This window comes from Coregonus lavaretus (assembly GCF_964263955.1).
Source record: "Coregonus lavaretus genome assembly, chromosome: 36".
In the NCBI taxonomy this organism is placed as follows: domain Eukaryota; kingdom Metazoa; phylum Chordata; class Actinopteri; order Salmoniformes; family Salmonidae; genus Coregonus; species Coregonus lavaretus.
This window is the reverse complement of record NC_140023.1, coordinates 29724698-29744602: the sequence shown is the minus strand read 5'-3', so window position 1 is coordinate 29744602 and position 19905 is coordinate 29724698. Positions and strand designations below refer to the sequence as shown.

At 45.5% G+C, this 19905-nt stretch overlaps 1 protein-coding gene across 1 annotated transcript in view; it reads right to left on the bottom strand.

The window, feature by feature from the left end:
* cdh23 (cadherin-related 23) overlaps nt 1-19905 on the bottom strand; it is a gene marked incomplete at both ends in the record, with an annotated part of 695931 nt that overhangs the window by 272401 nt on the left and 403625 nt on the right. Inside the window, one exon of the mRNA XM_084153635.1 lies at nt 43-107. Within this exon, the coding sequence (XP_084009761.1) occupies nt 43-107 (65 nt within the window). The remainder of the gene's footprint in view (nt 1-42; nt 108-19905) is intronic.

The following is a 19905-nucleotide window of genomic DNA, read 5'->3' as shown; positions in this document are numbered from 1 at the left end:
TCATTGATATGGTGTCTTAGTCAGTGTAGTTCGGTGTCTTACTGGTCAGGCTCGTCACTGAAGTAATACCGTACGGTCCCAAACGTGCCAAAGTCACCGTCTATAGCCTGAGGACAGGGGAGAAAGTGTCATTATTTATTGTTTGTATATGTGTATGTAGATTGTTGTGAGAGGAGAGGGGCAAGGCACCAGCAGTCTTTGGGTAACAGTGACACACACAGGCACACATGATAGGCCGAGGAATGCATTTAAACATAACACCCCACTGGATATTCAATGGATGGTCCTCTGTCTACAGTACACCATTTAAAAACCCTAGGCTGAATCCAAAATGGCACCATATTCCCTATGTATTGCCCTATAAAGGGAATAGGGTGCCATTTGACTGTAGTATTGGATTCCCTTAAAACAAGTTAAAGAACAAGAAATCAAGTGCAAATCAAATCACACTATGCAGGTAGTGTGTTTACACATTCTGGTGAAGCAGCTGTGAATGCAATAAAATACATAAAACATCAGAACAAAAAACAGCATGGTTTAGTTTGGAAATCCTTCCCTGATTGTATTCTTTAAAGCTACAATTACTGACAGTCCATGAAATCCACATGATAGTTTTAAACACATTTGGAAGCTGTAGATTGTTTCTTTACATGTAAACAATGGAGTAATACAACCTTATTATTTGGCAATAGGGTAAGAAACGTGTGCTAAGCTCATGAGGCATTAATACGTTGTATTCAATGCAGCCGTTATTATATCAATATCAAATAATTTCTGGGTAACAATTAAGTATCTTACTGTAATAGATTTCCATTAAAATGGCAAAAGTAGCTTTTTAGCAAAAAAATATTTCTCAAGCAAGAATCTTGCTAGGACTGTCTTGGAGTGGTCTGAGTGGGGAGGGGAAAACTAAAAACTAGCATAGAGGTTTGGAACTCTCATTTATATTGGTCTATTTAACCAATTTACCGCATTTAAACCCGCCCATGCAAACCTGCTGATTAGAAGATATTGTGTAGATTGTACTTTCAACAAGCAACTATCAAGAAATAATATTGATTTAAAAAAATCACTTTTACAGTGTTTGTTTCATCAGCTGTTGTACAATATGATATAAAACACAGGAACAACATAATTTTGACTGCACTGGGCCTTTAAGAATTTAAATAACCACTGAACAGATTCTCAGATGCCAGATTCAAAATGATTCACAGCTGTAATTGCTGCCAAAGGTCTTCCCATCAAACTACTGTCATGGCCGCAGAGGCGCTACCCCTGTCGTAGCGAGCTCATTCAATTTAGACCAGTGGCTTTGACCTCATAAGTCATGAAAACCTTTGAGTGGGTTTTAATACCCTCATTAAGAGTTGAGGTGGCAGCCTACCTGGATCCTTTGCAATTTGCCTAATACCCAAAAACTGGTGTCGAATATACTCCGCTCTATCTCCACTCTGTACAAAACATTAGGAACACCTGCTCTTTCCATGACATAGACTGACCAGGTGAATCCAGGTGAAAGCTATAATTCCTTATTGATGTCACTTGTTAAATCCAATTGAAACAGTGTATATGAAGGGGAGGAGACAGGTTAAATAAGTGTTTTTAAGCCTTTAGACAGTTGAAACATGGATTGTTTTTGTGGGGGGTGAATGAGCAAGACAAAATATGTATGAGCCTTTGAACGGGGTATGGTAGTAGGTGCCAGGTGCACCGGTTTGAATGTGCCAAGAACTGCAACGCTGCTGGGTTTTTCACGCTCAACAGTTTCCCATGTGTATCAAGAACGGTCCACCACCCAAAGGACATCCAGCCAACTTGACACAACTGTGGGAAGCATTGGAGTCAACATGGGCCAGCATCCTTGTGGAATACTTTTGACACCTTGTAGTCCATAACATGACAAGATGAGGCTGTTCTGACTGCAAAATGTTTTGTACACTCAGTCTATATGAGCACCTGGAGAAGCCCGGCTGTGTGGTGAGAACAATGTTATTTTACTTCTCCAGTGCATTCAATACCATACAACCCCACCTGTTGGCCCAAAAGCTAAAGGACATTCATGTAAACCCACACACAATCAAATGGATTGTGAACTACCTGACCAATAGATCACAGTTCGTAAGACTGAACCAGGCAGTATCAGATCGGATATGTACAAAAACGGGGGCGCCGCAGGGGATGGTCCTGTCACCTGTCCTGTTTACCGTTTACACAAATTACTCACACACAATAATGAACTGAGGGACTTACAGATATTCTCTGATGACTCTGCTATAATAAGCTGTTTCATGAGAGGAGACGATGCTCATCACAGGGAAACAAGAGTCCTTTGTGAAATGGTGTGAGCTCAACTATCCGGACCTGAATTTACTGAAGACCAAGGAGCTAGTGGTAGATTTTAGGAAAAATAAAGATGTTTTTAATACCATTTTTATGAATGGTGAAAAGATTGGTACTGTTGACCTTTACAAGTATTTGGGGGTAATACTGGACAACAAACTGAACTGGAAGGAGAACTCCCAAAGTGTCTACAAAAAAGCCCAATCCAGACTGTACTTTTGAAGGAAGTTTAGATCTTTTAACATCTGTGGCAAAATTCTTCAAATGTTCTACAGCAAATTAAATAAAATAAAATGTAATTTTTCACATGCTTCGTAAACAACAGGTGTAGTCTAACAGTGAAATGCTTACTTATAAGCCCTTCCCAACAATGCAGATAGAAAATAAAAATTTTAAAATAAAAATAATAGGAATAAATACACAATGAATAATGGTAACTTGGCTACAGACACAGGGTACCAGTCCCGAGTCAATGTGCAGAGTTACGAGGTAATTGAGGTAGATATGTACATATAGGTAGGGATAAAGTGACTGTGCAACAGGATAGACAATAAACATTAGCAGCAGCGTATGTGATGAGTCAAAAGAGTTAGCGCAAAAAGGGTCAATGCAGATAGTCCGGGTATCTATTGGTTAACTATTTAACTAACTATTTAGCAGTTCTATGGCTTGGTAAAAGCTGTTCAGGGTCCTGTTGGTTCCAGACTTGGTGCATCGGTACCGCTTGCCGTGCGTTAGCAGAGAGAACAGTCTATGACTTCGGTGGCTGGAGTCTTTGAAAATGTTTAGGCCCTTCCTTCGACACCGCTTGGTATAGAGGTCCTGGATGGAAGTGAGCTCAGCCTCAGTGATGTACTGGGCTGTGCGCACTACCCTCTGTAGAACTTGTGGTCAGATGCCAAGTCTTGCCATACCAAGCGGTGATGCAGCCAGTAGAGATGCGCTCAATGGTGCAGCTGTATAACTTTTTGAGGAACTGAGGGCCCATGCCAAATCTTTTCAGCCTCCTGAAGGGGAAGATGAGTTGTCGTGCCTTCTTCACAACTGTGTTGGTGTGTGTGGATGATAATTCCTTAGTGATGTGGACACCGAGGAACTTGAAGCTCTCGACCCGCTCCACTACAGCCCTGTCGATGTGGATGGGGGCGTGCTCGGCCCTCAGTTTCCCGTAGTCTACGATCAGCTCCTTTGTCTTGCTGAAGTTGAGGGAGAGGTTGTTGTCCTAGCACAACACTGCCAGGTCACTGACGTCCTCCCTATAGGCTGTCTCATCGTCATCGGTGATCAGGCCTACCACCGTTGTGTCTTCAGCAAATATAATGATAATGCTGGACGTACAGTTGAAGTCGGAAGTTTACATTAACTTAGGTTAGTCATTAAAACTAGTTTTTCAACCACTCCACAAATTTCTTGTTAACAAACTACAGTTTTGGCAAGTCGTTTAGGACATCTACTTTGTGCATGACACAAGTAATCTTTCCAACAATTGTTTACAGACCTATAATTTCACTTATAATTCACTGTATCACAATTCCAGTGGGTCAGAAGTTTACATACACTAAGTTGACTGTGCCTTTAAACCGCTTGAAAAATTCCAGAAAATGATGTCATGGCTTTAGATGCTTCTGATAGGCTAATTGACATAATTTAAGTCAATTGGAGATGTACCTGTGGATGTATTTCAAGGCCTACCTTCAAACTCAGTGCCTCTTTGCTTGACATCATGGGAAAATCTAAAGAAATCAGCCAAGACCTCAGAAAATAATTGTAGACCTCCACAAGTCTGGTTCATCATTGGGAGCAATTTCCAAATGCCTGAAGGTACCACGTTCATCTGTACAAACCATAGCACACAAGTATAAACACCATGGGACCACACAGCCATCATACCGCTCATGAAGGAGACGCATTCTGTCTCCTGGAGATGAACGTACTTTGGTGCGAAAAGTGCAAATCAATCCCAGAACAACAGCAAAGGACCTTGTGAAGATGCTGGAGGAAACAGGTACAAAGGTATCTATATCCACAGTAAAACAAATCCTATATCGACATAACCTGAAAGGCCGCTCAGCAAGGAAGAAGCCACTGCTCCAAAACCACCATAAAAATGCCAGACTACGTTTTGCAACTGCACATGGGGACAAAGATTGTACTTTTTGGAGAAATGTCCTCTGGTCTGATGAAACAAAAATAGAACTGTTTGGCCATAATGACCATCGTTATGTTTGGAGGAAAAGGGGGGGTCTTGCAAGCCGAAGAACACCATCCCAACCGTGAAGCACGAGGGTGGCAGCATCATGCTGTGGGGGTGCTTTGCTGCTGGAGGGACTGTTGCACTTCACAAAATAGATGGCATCCTGAGGAAGGAAAATTATGTGGATATATTGAAGCAACATCTCAAGACATCAGTCAGGAAGTTAAAGCTTGGTCGCAAATGGGTCTTCCAAATGGACAATGACCCTAAGCATACTTCCAAAGTTGTGGCAAAATGGCTTAAGGACAACAAAGTCAAGGTATTTGAGTGGCCATCACAAAGCCCTGACCTCAAACCTATAGAACATTTTTGGGCAGAACTGAAAAAGCGTGTGCGAGCAAGGAAGCCAACAAACCTGACTCAGTTACACCAGCTTTGTCAGGAGGAATGGGCCAAAATTCACCCAACTTATTGTGGGAAGCTTGTGGAAGGCTACCCGAAAAGTTTGACCCAAGTTCAAAATTTAAAGGCAATGCTACCAAATACTAATTGAGTGTATGCAAACTTCTGACCCATTGGGAATGTGATGAAAGAAATAAAAGCTTAAATAAATAATTCTCTCTACTATTTTGGGTCGGCAGGTAGCTTAATGGGTAAGAGCGTTGTGCCAGTAACCGAAAGGTCGCTGGTTCTAATCCCCGAACCAACTAGGTGAAAATCTGTTGATGTACCCTTAAACAAGGCACTTAACCCCAATTGTTCCTGTAAGTCGCTCTGGATAAGAGTGTCTGCTAAATGACTAAAATGTATTTTTCTGACATTTCACATTCTTAAAATAAAGACCTAAAACAGGGAATTTATACTAGGATTAAATGTCAGAAATTGTGAAAAATGGAGTTTAAATGTATTTGGCTAATGTGTATGTAGACTTCCGACTTCAACTGCAATTATGTGTCTGTCGTTGTTACATGTCCTGTCCTTGTAATAATAATAATACTATGCCATTTAGCAGACGCTTTTATCCAAAGCGACTTACAGTCATGTGCGCATACATTTTTACGTATGGGTGGTCCCGGGGATTGAACCCACTACCCTGGCGTTACAAGCGCCATGCTCTACCAATTGAGCTACAGAGGACCAACAACTTGGAAGTTATTGATGATGCATGCTGTGATAAAACAATTTCCCAAATTGGGATTAATAAAGTAATACTCTGCTCTTTACTCTACCAAGTATAAACTCTGGGGTGTGAAGACCTACACAATCAATACATCTTCATTTTAAAATTTACACGCGCACGCACGCACGCACACACACACACACACACACACACAGACGGACACACACATACACGAATACACACACAGAGCTTGAAAGTGAAGTTCAGAGCTGTTCTGCTATGTTTGTTATCTCTCTCTCTCTCTCTCTCTCTCTCTCTCTCTCTCTCTCTCTCCCTCTCTCTCACACCATCTCTCCCTTCTCCATAGTACTGTGGCCTGGTCGGGCTGATGGATCATGGCTGGAGCGGCTTTTGTAATGTAGTTCCAGTTGAGTGGCTGTGCAGTCTGTTTGGAGGGCCATACCAGTGTGTGACTTCACCCTGCTCTGTCAAGCATGCTGTTAGCCACCAGCCGCGTCCCAAATGGCACCCTATGCCCTATATAGTGCACTACATTTGACGAAAGCTCTATGGGCCCTGTTCAAAAAGTAGTGCTCTATACAGGATATAGGGTGTCATTTGGGACTCATACACTGTGATTCAATGATGCCCCGATGGTGACCTCATCATGGCAACCTGGCTGTGTGGGGAAGGGAACCTGGACATGTGTGTCACGGTCGTCTATGTCGTCTAAGTAAGACCAAGGCGCAGCGTGTCCAAGAAACATGACTTTAATAATTAAAGTATCCAATATCCAAAACAAAAGACGACTCAATGAAGTCCACGGTACACAGACCGAAACGGAAACAAAAACCCACAATGCCCACAGGAAAACATACAGAATAAATATGGCTCCCAATCAGAGATAACGAGCCGACAGCTGTCACTCGTTACCTCCGATTGGGAGTCACATGAATACAAACAAGGAAGACAACCACCTAGACACCCCAACCAAACAGCACACAACAAAACGAACACACCCTATACCCAACCTAACCCACACAACACCCAACAATACAAACACACCCTGGTTCATAAACAACGTCCCGGAACCAGAGCGTGACAGTACCCCCCCCTAAAGGTGCGAACCCCGGGCGCACCAACATAAAGTCTAGGGGAGGGTCTGGGTGGGCGTCTGTCCACGGTGGCGGCTCTGGCCCCGGTCGTGATCCCCACCCCACCACAGTCACAAACTGCTTAAGTAGCCTCCTCCCACTGACCACCCTCCAAACTAACCCACCTGGATAAAGGGGCAGCTCCGGACGAAGAGGCAGCACCGGACTAAGGGACAGCACCGGACTAAGGGGCAGCACCGGGCTAAGGGGCAGCACCGGGCTAAGGGGCAGCACCGGGCTAAGGGGCAGCACCTGACTAAGGGGCAGCACCGGACTAAGGGGCAGCACCGGGCTAAGGGACAGTACCTGACTAAGGGGCAGCACCGGACTGAGGGGCAGATCCTGGCTGGCTGGCTCTGGCGGATCCTGGCTGGACGGCTCTGGCGGATCCTGGCTGGACGGCTCTGGCGGATCCTGGCTGGCGGAAGGCTCTGGCTGATCCTGTCTGGCGGAAGGCTCTGGCTGATCCTGTCTGGCGGAAGGCTCTGGCTGATCCTGTCTGGCGGAAGGCTCTGGCTGATCCTGTCTGGCGGAAGGCTCTGGCTGATCCTGTCTGGCGGAAGGCTCTGGCTGATCCTGTCTGGCGGAAGGCTCTGGCTGCTCCTGTCTGGCGGAAGGCTCTGGCTGATCCTGTCTGGCGGAAGGCTCTGGCTGCTCCTGTCTGGCGGAGAGCTCTAGCGGCTCCGGTCTGGCGGACGGCTCTGAAGGCTCATGGCAGACGGGCGGCTTTGCAGGATCAGTACAGACGGGCAGTTCCTGCGGCGCTTGGCAGACGGACAGTTCAGACGGCGTTGGGCAGACGGGCAGTTCAGACCCCGTTGGGCAGACGGCAGACTCTGGCCGTCTGAGGCGCATCGTAGGCCTGGTGCGTGGTGCCGGAACTGGAGGTACCGGGCTGAGGACACGCATCTCAGGGCTAGTGCGGGGAGAAGCAACAGGGCATGCTGGACCCTGGGGACGCACCGTAGGCCTGATGCGTGGTGCCGGAACTGGAGGTACCGGGCTGAGGACACGCATCTCGGGGCTAGTGCGGAGAGCAACAACAGGACGCACAGGACTCTGGGGACACACAGGAGGCTTGGTGCGTGGTGTATGCACTGGTGGTAAAGGGCTGGAGACACGCACCATCGAGCCAGTGCGTGGAGGAGACACAGGGCTCTGAAGACGCACAGGAAACCTGGTGCGTGGTGTAGGTCCTGGTGGTACTGGGCTGGAGCGAGGAGGTGGCGCCGGAAATACCGGACCGTGCAGGCGTACTGGCTCCCTTGAGCACTGAGCCTGCCCAACCTTACCTGGGTTGATGCTCCCCGTCGCCCGACCAGTACGGGGAGGTGGAATAACCCGCACCGGCCTATGTGGGCGAACCGGGAACACCATGCGTAAGGCTGGTGCCATGTACGCCGGCCCGAGGAGACGCACTGGTGACCTGCTGCGTGGGACCGGCTTCATGACATCCGGCTCAACACTCAATCTGGCCCGGCCGATACGTGGAGCTGGACTGTACCGAACCGGGCTATGCCTGCGTACAGGAGACACCATGCGCTCAACTGCGTAACACGGTGTCTGCCCGTACTCTCGCTCTCCACGGTCAGTCCAGGGAGTAGGCGCAGGTCTCCTACCTGACTTCGCCACACTCCCTCTTAGCCCCCCCCCAAGAAATTCTTGGGTAGTACCCACAGGCTTCCAGTCTTGCCTCCGTGCTGCCTCCTCATATCGCCGCCTCTCGGCTTTAGCTGCCTCCAGCTCTTCACGAGGACGGCGATATTCTCCCGGTTGTGCCCAAGGCCCCTTACCATCCAGAATCTCCTCCCATGTCCATGAATCCTTTATGGGTGGATATAAATCCTGTGTAGGTGGATCCTGTTGCCGCTTGACACGCCGCTTGGTCCTTTTAAGGTGGGTTTTTCTGTCACGGTCGTCTATGTCGTCTAAGTAAGACCAAGGCGCAGCGTGTCCAAGAAACATGACTTTAATAATTAAAGTATCCAATATCCAAAACAAAAGACGACTCAATGAAGTCCACGGTACACAGACCGAAACGGAAACAAAAACCCACAATGCCCACAGGAAAACATACAGAATAAATATGGCTCCCAATCAGAGATAACGAGCCGACAGCTGTCACTCGTTACCTCCGATTGGGAGTCACATGAATACAAACAAGGAAGACAACCACCTAGACACCCCAACCAAACAGCACACAACAAAACGAACACACCCTATACCCAACCTAACCCACACAACACCCAACAATACAAACACACCCTGGTTCATAAACAACGTCCCGGAACCAGAGCGTGACAATGTGTTTGTGAGGTGTGTGTGTGCGTGCATGTGGGCGTTTGTGTGTGTGTCCCTGGGTACTTATGTGTGTATCTACGCACATGTTCCTTTTATTAATTTCCACACAGATGGAACAACGGCTGGTGCTATCAATGCTTAAAAAATAAAAACTTTTCAAAATCATACCATGCTGTTTAACCAAGGCCTGTAATTTCACCATCACGCTCTTAAAAATCTACATTCTGGTCAGTGGATCAATGTCTCTCTATAATGCCCAAATGACCCTTTCTTTGTTGCCATGCACGCTCAGAGCATAACAAACTTCAACTTATATGTCTAGAAAGGGGGGGAAGAAGAGAGGGAGTGAAAGAAGGAGAGCACGAGAGAGAGAGAGAGAGAAAGAGAGGGGGAGGGTGAGAGAGAGAGAGAGAGATAGAGGTGTTTGGGGACCAGTCAGCTTCTCATATTAACCTGAGAGCTTTCATCTGTCCCATCTCTCTGACCCTATCGGTTGGTGTCACTCAAACGTTCTCGTCGCTCTCTCCCTCTCTCTTCCTTTTTCATATTCCTCCTCCTCCTCCTCCCTCCTTCCTTCTTTATCTCTCCCTTCCTCTTCCTTTCATATCTTCTCCTCACTTTCCATCCCAACTCTGCCCCTCCCTCAATCTCTTCCCACCTTCCCCCTTTCCTTATCTCTGTCTGCACACTCTTTCCCCTTGATGTCTTCCCTCTCTCCTTACCTCCTTCCCTCGTTCCCTCTCTCCCCAGTTGAGTGACAGGCCCATAAGTATTCCAATGATAGCACTTGGGGGTGTTAGCGTGACAGGCGTCGCTGCAGTGACAGGGGCTGCGCTCTGCCAGAGAGTTAATACTGCAGGCTCGGCGCTGCGGCCTACTCTCGCCAGAGAGAGAGAGAGAGAGAGAGAGAGAGAGAAAGAGAGAGAGAGAGAGAGAGAGAGAGAGAGAGAGAGAGAGAGAGAGAGAGAGAGAGAGAGAGAGAGAGAGAGAGAGAGAGAGAGAGAGAGAGAGAGAGAGAGGATTGCCATCTCTCCATCCCTCCTTCCCCACTTCTTCCTTCACTGCCTCCCTCTTTTTTCCTTGACCTTCTCATCATTCACTCAGTCAACTCAATCTCCATGCCAAACAATCCCCTGACAAGCGCAGGTGCAGTTACTTTGCCAAGAGCTCGCCAAAGACTATTAACTTTAGACACACAGTCCCAAAGACGATTGAGGGGGAAATGAGTTTGTTAAGATGTGGAAAGGAGATGGCGTCTCAGAATGTGGCCTGGTGGGTTTGACAAAGATTATAGGAGGCTGTGCTGGTGTTTTTGAGTAGAGTAAAGGCCATATAGCATAGGGTAATGTAGCATAACATACTCTTGCTTGAGTAATGGGAGCTGTGGGGAAACTCAAAGTTAGGTGGGACATGAGTCCATACAACCAGATATCGTACATGACGCTAGTCCCACGACTGACAGTGCAGACAAAGTTGCGCTATCTGACATAAGACAATGTACAGACAGATAGATATTGTATACATACACCACTAACTAGAGACCCACAAAACCATATGAACACAGTGCAAACGGAGGCCCCTTTCTCTCCAAGTGAGCGTGGGTACACACAGGGCTGATTGAGTACAATGGTAAAAGTCTCCCCAACACTTAGAGCAGGGAAGTAAGGATGCGTGCCAAATGACATCTTATTCCCTATATAGTGCAATGCTTTTGACCAAAGCACTTTGGGCCCTGGGCAAAAGTAGTGCACTATGAAGGGAATAGGATGCCATTTGGGACATAATCTAAGAGTATTAAAGTCAGCGACACAGCCTCTTGACCAAATCCAAACTAAGCTCTTTAGGAGTGGCTGCACAGAGAGCCTAGTGCAGCTCCTGATTGCCAATATAAACTCTGTGAGCCCCAGAGTCCTCAGGCAGTAACTACAAAATATAAATTAGTTCTCAGTTGACCAATCTGGTTAAATTATGTGTTTCTTCCCATCAGCAAACAGGCATATATGCACAAGATAATGTGGGGCTGAGTGTGTGTGTGTGTGTGTGTGTGTGTGTGTGTGTGTGTGTGTGTGTGTGTGTGTGTGTGTGTGTGTGTGTGTGTGAGGTGCATATATCTAAGTGATTGTGATTGCACTTTTCCTCCACACAAATCCACCTATGTGCTTAGTTGATCCACCCCTCAAAGATTCAAACATGTCAAGCCAGACCCACCAACAGAATCTCCAGTCGTTATTGAACCATTCCTCTAACTCTATAGTCTGCACTCTCCAACCATTGACAGAGCATAAAATCTCCCACTCCTTAGTCCTTCCTCCTTCTTTTGTGTAGGTCGGTTTCCATACGTTTGGGAGTGAAAGCTTCCACTCAGTGATGACAGAGAGGTAGATAGGAACACAGATTATAAGGCCGTACCATCTCAAGTCAGAGGAGGGGTGATGCAGCGCCAAGCGTTTGTATCTTAAGTGACCTGTAATTTAAAATGACTGGCACCTAAAATTGCTTTTTTGACATTGCTCTGAGGAAAGGGAGGCGTGGAAAGGGAAACCAATTACGGTCTGTCAGGCAGACACAACCCTCAGTCCAAACACAGACAACCCCCTCTCTCCTCCCGGAGCAACACAGCTAAACACCTCCACACACACAGCAACACACACAAGCACATACACACACCATCATATCAGCAATATGGAGTCAATAGCTTCACAACAACGTAAAAAGCACCAATACAAACATACGCATGCATGGGAGCACACACACACGCACAAACACACACACACATACTGAACACACATACTGCACACACATACAGGGGCATCATGCACCGCAGAAATCTGAGGGGGCACATAGCTTAGCCTCCCATCCTGAAGCTTGGCCCCCCATCCAAACACCTGAAACAGCTTTTACTTGCAATCTAGAGATATAATCGTTATGCTTCATTCTATTTTTAAAATATGTTTTATTTTCTTCATATCTAAGCATACCTCTCCTGACCGGTGGTTATTTCTTAAAGAAATTAAATATGCTTCTCTGCAAAAATCTGAGTAAAAGATTGAAAGGAATGTGAGTCTTATTCAGTACATTTAGTTATTGCTTGTTTTTCTAAACTCTACCAACCTTGCCAGCAGGCATGCCAGCTAAGATAGTTAGACAAGCTAGCTACTCTAACTTGATAGCCTGAAATGGCTTATTGGTAGCTAGTTATGAGGATTGGTGGTTGGGAACCTATCTGGGCTAGCTAAAGCCAACTTCATAAAATTGCTAGGTAGCTAGTAGTACACTGTATATACAGTGAGGGAAAAAAATATTTGATCCCCTGATGATTTTGTACGTTTGCCCACTGCCAAAGAAATGATCAGTCTATAATTTTAATGGTAGGTTTATTTCAACAGTGAGAGACAAAATAACAACAAAAAAATCCAGAAAAAGGCATGTCAAACATGTTATAAATTGATTTGCATTTTATTGAGGGAAATAAGTATTTGTATCTATATATAAGTATCTATATATATCTTTGGTCTAATTCCTTGAGATCTGGATCTTCTCTGGAAAATCATTATTTTAGTCTTTTTGGGGTTTAAGGGCCCAGGTCTGGCAGTACTGCTCTAGCAGGTCCAGGCTCTGCTGTAGGCAATGTGCTGTGGGTGACAGCAGGCATAGGTCATCTGCGAAGAGCAGGCATTTAACCTCTGATTTGTGGAGACTAAGACCAGGGGCTGGGGATTTTTCTAGAATAGAGGCCAATTCGTTGATGTAAATATTGAAGAGTGCAGGGCTCAGATTACAACCCTGGCAAAGGCCCCGCCCCTCGTTAAAGAAATATGTTATTTTCTTGCCAATTTTGATGTTGCACGTATTGCCAGTATACATTGATTGAATTATGTCATATGTTTTCAATAACTTTGTAGAACAGTCCTGTATGCCAAATAAAATCAAATGCTTTTTGTAAGTCGATAAAGCAAGCGTACATTTTGGAATTATTTTGGTGTTTATCTATCAAGGTGTATAGGGTGTAAATATGATCGGTCATGCGATGTTTTGGTATGAATCCAATTTGGCTTTTACTCAAGACATTGCGCTTATTAAGGAAGTTTAGAACTCTTACATTTATAATACTGTTCACACAAATGCCTCTGTAATTGTCAGGGTCAAATTTGTCTCCATTCTTAAAGATTAGGGTTATGAGTCCTTGATTCCAGATGTCAGGGAAATAACCTACACTCAGGATAAAATTAAACAGTTTTAATATAGCCAATTGACATTTTGCACTAGTGAATTTGAGCATCTCATTTAGGATGCCATCAGGTCTGCATGTTTTTTTTAATTTGAGGGCCTGAAGTTTCTTATAGAACTCATGGTCAGTAATTGGGGAGTCCAATGGATTTTGATTGTCCTTTATAGCTTTTTCTAATCCATTCAACTTCTCATGAATTTGGCATTGTTCTGCGTTTGTGTCAATTTGAACGGTGTTGTAGAGTGTTTTAAAGTGGGTTGTCCATATGCCACCATTTTGTATCGCTAATTCCTCTTGTTTAGATTTTTTTAGTTCTTTCCAATTTTGCCAGAAGTTGTTTGTGTTTATGGACTCCTCAATTAGTGTCAGCTGCTTGCTGTTGTACTGTGCTTTTTTGGTTCTGAGTGTATGTTTATAGAGTTTTAAAGTCTCACAGTAATGAAGGCGTAATTCACCATTATTTGGGTCTCTGTGCTTTTGGTTTGATAGTGTTCTAAGTTTTTTCCTTATCATTTTACAATCTGCATCAAACCAGTAGTCATCTGTGGTATTTCTTGTTTAGTTTTTTATAAATTTCAGTTGTGCTTCTTTTGCCGTTTGCCTGAATATATAGTTTATGTTTTTTTCTGCTAGATTGATGCCTTCTATACTGTGAGTGAATGTGGTATCCAGAAAGTTATCTAAGAGTGTTTGGATATTTTGGTTACTGGTTACTTTCTGGTATTCTTCTGTGCTTTTTTGGGCCCATCTGTTTGAATTTCTGATGTTGTACAGCTTACTGGGCTGTGAATGTGTGGTTGTTTCCGTGTCTGTTCTTTTGAGGAACAACGTAATTTGGCTGTGATCCGACAGAGGTGTTAGTGGCTTGACGGTGAATGAGCTGAGAGAGAAAGGGTCAATATCTGTAATCATATAGTCTACTGTGCTGTGGCCAAGAGGTGAGCAATAGGTGAATCTCCCCAAAGAGTCCCCCCGTAACCTACCATTGACAAAGTACAAACCCATGCTTCGACAGAGCTGCAACAGATCCCTTCCGTTTTTGTTTATGGTGCTGTCGCTGTTGTTTCTTTGGGGAAGATTAAGACAGTTAGAAACAGTATGGCCTGTAATAAAGCTGTCCCCTCGTGTGGTCGTTAGATCAGGTAGTGTTCCTGTGTGCGCATTTATGTCCCCACAGATGAGCACATTTCCCTGGAAATGGCATGTCTCTTCCTCAAGGCTGGGGAATATCTCCTCTGAGAAATATGGGGATTCTTAGGGGGGGATATATATTGTGCAAAGGAACACATCTTTTTCTGTCAGTACAAGTTTCTTTTTTCAGTTTTAACCAAATGTGATATTTACCAATTTTGAGGGGATCAATTAGATTTTGTAGTTCGGATTTGTACCAAATGATCAATCCTCCAGAGTCTCTGCTTCTGTTGACAGAGCTGTGTTTCTGTGACGGCACAATTACCTCTCTGTAGCCTGTGGGACAGTGAGTGACAATGTCTGCCTTACACCATGTCTCCTGCAGAATGATGACGTCAACATCTTTAAGATTTTTTTAAACTCCAGTGCTAAACTCTTCAGTCCAAAGGTTGATGAGTTTAGGCCCTGAGTGTTCCACATGGTAACTGATAGTGATTTCATGTCGTAAAAAGAAAGAACAGCACAGTCAGAAATACAGTAACTACTAACTACTAAGTTGTTAAGAGTGAGATAAACAGGATAACAGCAAACATTTGCTCTGTTATATATATACAGTGGGGAGAACAAGTATTTGATACACTGCCGATTTTGCATGTTTTCCTACTTACTAAGCATGTAGAGGTCTGTCATTTTTATCATAGGTACACTTCAACTGTGAGAGATGTAATCTAAAACAAAAATCCAGAAAATCACTTTGTATGATTTTTAAGTAATTAATGTGCATTTTATTGCATGACATAAGTATTTGATCACCTACCAACCAGTAAGAATTCCGGCTCTCACAGACCTGTTAGTTTTTCTTTAAGAAGCCCTCCTGTTCTCCACTCCTTACCTGTATTAACTGCACCTGTTTGAACTCGTTATCTGTATAAAAGACACCTGTCCACACTCTCAATCAAACAGACTCCAACCTCTCCACAATGGCCAAGACCAGAGAGCTGTGTAAGGACAGGCTGGGATGGGCTACAGGACAATAGGAAAGCAGCTTGGTGAGAAGGCAACAACTGTTGGCGCAATTATTAGAAAATGGAAGAAGTTCAAGATGACGGTCAATCACCCTCGGTCTGGGGCTCCATGCAAGATCTCACCTCATGGGGCATCAATGATCATGAGGAAGGTGAGGGATCAGCCCAGAACTACACGGCAGGACCTGGTCAATGTCCTGAAGAAAGCTGGGACCACAGTCTCAAAGAAAACCATTAGTAACACACTACGCCGTCATGGATTAAAATCCTGCAGCGCACGCAAGGTCCCCCTGCTCAAGCCAGCGCATGTCCAGGCCCGTCTGAAGTTTGCCAATGACCATCTGGATGATCCAGAGGAGGAATGGGAGAAGGTCATGTGGTCTGATGAGACAAAAATAGAGCTTTTTGGTCTAAACTCCACTCGCCGTGTTTGGAGGAAGAAGAAGGATGAGTACAACCCCAAGAACACCATACCAACCGTGAAGCATGGAGGTGGAAACATAATTCTTTGGGGATGTTTTTCTGCAAAGGGGACAGGACGACTGCACCGTATTAAGGGGAGGATGGATGGGGCCATGTATCTTGAGATCTTGGCCAACAACCTCCTTCCCTCAGTAAGAGCATTGAAGATGGGTCGTGGCTGGGTCTTCCAGCATGACAACGACCCGAAACACACAGCCAGGGCAACTAAGGAGTGGCTCCGTAAGAAGCATCTCAAGGTCCTGGAGTGGCCTAGCTAGTCTCCAGACCTGAACCCAATAGAAAATCTTTGGAGGGAGCTGAAAGTCCGTATTGCCCAGCGACAGCCCCGAAACCTGAAGGATCTGGAGAAGGTCTGTATGGAGGAGTGGGCCAAAATCCCTGCTGCAGTGTGTGCAAACCTGGTCAAGACCTACAGGAAACGTATGATCTCTGTAATTGCAAACAAAGGTTTCTGTACCAAATATTAAGTTCTGCTTTTCTGATGTATCAAATACTTATGTCATACAATAAAATGCAAATTAATTACTTAAAAATCATACAAAGTGATTTTCTGGATTTTTGTTTTAGATTCCGTCTCTCACAGTTGAAGTGTACCTATGATAGAAATGACAGACCTCTACATGCTTTGTAAGTAGGAAAACCTGCAAAATTGGCAGTGTATCAAATACTTCTTCTCCCCACTGTATATATTCCTATTCATTGAACAAGTAAACTTTTAGTACAATAGGTGTGTGTGTGTGTGTGTGTGTGTGTGTGTGTGTGTGTGTGTGTGTGTGTGTGTGTGTGTGTGTGTGTATGTGTGTGTGTGTGTGCGTGTGTGCGTGTGTGTGTGCGTGTGTGCGTTTAGTGAAGTTTAGTGCAGACGTATTGGAGGAGCTGTTTAATCTCACTAAATCCTACAGGGTTCTCCTGTCCTCTGAGGACCTCCCCGTAGCTGTGCTGGTCCTGCTGTTGGGCCCTGTGGAGTGGAGGGGGGGCAGGTCTGGGCCGGGGGGCTTCCTCTCTGGTCTGGTGCGGGGTAGTAGGCTGGGCCCGGTCCAGTCTGGCTAAGCCGATGGAAGTGTGATGCTCTGGTGGTGGGTGGGGCCTGTGGGGTGCGCTGGGCGTTGAGGGGGAATGGGGCTCCTGGGTGGTGGAGTGGTCTGGTAGGGGTCTCTGGGTGGTCCTCTGTCCAGTGCGGCATGGGGTGTTTGTCTACCAAGTGCCACATCCTTGAGAGAATTGGCAAACATCCCTACTGTCTGCTTCCTGAGGTGGGAGTGGTCGTGCAGATGCTCTGGGGTGATTGTTGGGTGGTGAGCAACATGCACGTTCGGGAGTAGGCCACACCCTCTGGTGATGTCAGCATTGACTTTCTGAATGGTACGGAGATGAAAGTCTTTGCGGGGCAGCAGGGTGGATGGTAATGTGGGAGTTGGGAAACCACTCAGAGTCCCTCTCTCTGCTACTCTGTTGACCAGGCTGCCTACTCTCTCCTGCTCCTCTCGCAGGTCGTTGGTGCCGGTGTGAATAATAATGTGGCCTGGTGTGCCAAAGTCAGGCTGGAACAGGATGTGGAGTCTATCCTGTGTTTTTGGGCACCATATTTTGGACACCTTGTGGTGGGGGAAGAGTTTTATCCTCTTGGATGAATTTCCCATTTGAGTCAATGAGGATGGCCACCTCAGTGGGTTTTACCAGAGTAGTGGGTTTACGGTGTGGGGCTGGGGTACACAGGGCCTGTGTACAAGGAGGTGTGTGTGGGGGTGTGTCAGGGGGGGCCAGAGAGCTCTCTGTAGTAGGTGTCCCCATGTGAGCCTCCTTGTTGACTGGGGGTGTGGGTAAAGGGTGGTCGGTATGGGGGGGGGGTTGTGGGTGAGGGTGGGTAAGTGGGGGTGTTAGGGGTGGTGAGGGGCTGCAGCTTCTCTCTAGGGGTCTCTACAGTCTGTTCTCTATGCTGCAGCACTCTCTTGATGACAGAGAACTCCTTTGCCATCTCCTCCTTTCCCTGCACTTGCTCTCTCCTCATGGTGGCCTTTACCTCCTCAAGTGCTGTGGTAAGGCTCTCTCTCCGCTCCTGGACAGAGTTCTTCAGCTGTGTCCTGCACTGGTGGATCTGGTCCTGTAGAAGCTCTGTGTCTGGGCTGGAGGTGGTGTAGCTGGGGGGCTGCTCCTTTAGCTCAGTAAGCCATACCTCTAACAGAGCCGGCCTGTCTCTCTGCAGGCTGATGGTGGTGTGGTCTTGGCTCTTGTGGTCGTAGGCAGGCAGGGGGGAGGACAGACATGTTGTGTGGGTCTGGGCCTGGGCTCCTACTGTTGCAGTGCCTGAGGTGAGGGGAGAGGTTGGGGTGCTGTCCTTGTCCTTTTTGGTTTCTGCTATCTTCCTTAGGGTGGGGAAGTTCTGCACAAAAGAGCTGAGTGAAGCCTCACTGCCCTGGACCATGACAGTGCCGTTCTTGTACATGTTTACAATCAGAAACCTGTGTTCCTGGTCCTTTTCGCTATCCTCAAAAATGGATTTGCTTTCCCTTGCAGATGCCTTACTTTGTCGTATAGCTGAAATGCCTGGTTACTGCTGTATGCCAAGCAGTAGTGTGGTCTGTAAAATAACAGGTTTGTAACAGTCCTGTTGTGTGTCCGGGTTCTCCCTCAGAATTCTGTTTTGATTCTTTGATTGATTCTTCCCTTCTCTGATTTGATTTCTGTTGGAAATTCAAAAAAAGGGGGGGAAAGTCTCTCAGTCTCTGCTGCTGCTGGCGCTGCTAGCACTGCCTCAGTGGCCATGTTGCTATGGAGCTAGACGTGAGCTAGCTGACAAATTCGAATTTGGCTAGCTAGCACGATTAAGATTGGTATTTTAACTCACACTCTGTCTATCTTTTCCTCCTGTGTTGATCTTTAGTTGTACAGTTTGATTACCTATATATTTTTTTGCTAGTTTTATTTTGGTAATCTCACTCTTAACAACCAGAAAGTTATAAGAAGTCAGGAGCTGTTCGTCTGCATGACTGGCTCTCTCGCTCTCTCTCTCTCTCTTTCTCATTGTCCTTTCTCTGTCCACTATGCAGTCTTTCATTCCATCCTTATATCTACTAATTCCTGAGTGATTAATAGACTTAAGTGATTAATAGTCATGCATGGTCAATCCTGTTCATCAATGGGCGAGCTGCTGCTCAGTAGACCATTAATGTAGGTCTAAGCCGTTAGATTAAAATATCTACTAAGCTAACATATGGAATTATTTTAAGATGGTCATGAAATGGATCATTTAGCCATTTGATTTAGAATTTTAGGACCCCTGTAGGTAAAATACCAAAATATATATATATATATATATATATATATATATATATTGATGAAACATTGAATTTTATCTTTTACTGCTATAGCATGTTTTGGTTTTTGCCCTAGCACTACACAGCTGAATCAAAGAATCAAAGATTGATGATGAGTTGGTGACTTGAATCAGCTTGTCACATGAAACGGTAAGTGGCTACCATAAACACACAGGGAGTTATTCTGTATTCAAAATGACATCAATCGACTCTAGCCACCCATCCAAGACGAGTTTTGACCACATAGGGCCCATTTCCGTCGCTGTTAATGATCTTCCATGGACCCCGATCAACATTTCTGACATCCGTTTCAATAGTGGTCAGATGAACATCCTTCAGATATGGCCACTTTCTTAAGTCCTCTTGGCTGTGTATATTCTCCTTGCCAACTGGTATTGAGCTCTGGGTAAACACTTCTGGCAATGCTGAACTCTCAAGGCTGCTCACCTTCAGTCCATCCAGTTTGTAAGTGCTTTGCGGTTTCTCTTGACCCATTGTTTTGAGTAGAATCTTAGTTATCCTGCCTCTGGTATCCAGCTGCTTCATTAACTTCTTGGTACAAAAGGTTGCCGAACTTCCTTAGTATAGGAACGCATACGTTTGGATTATTCCGCT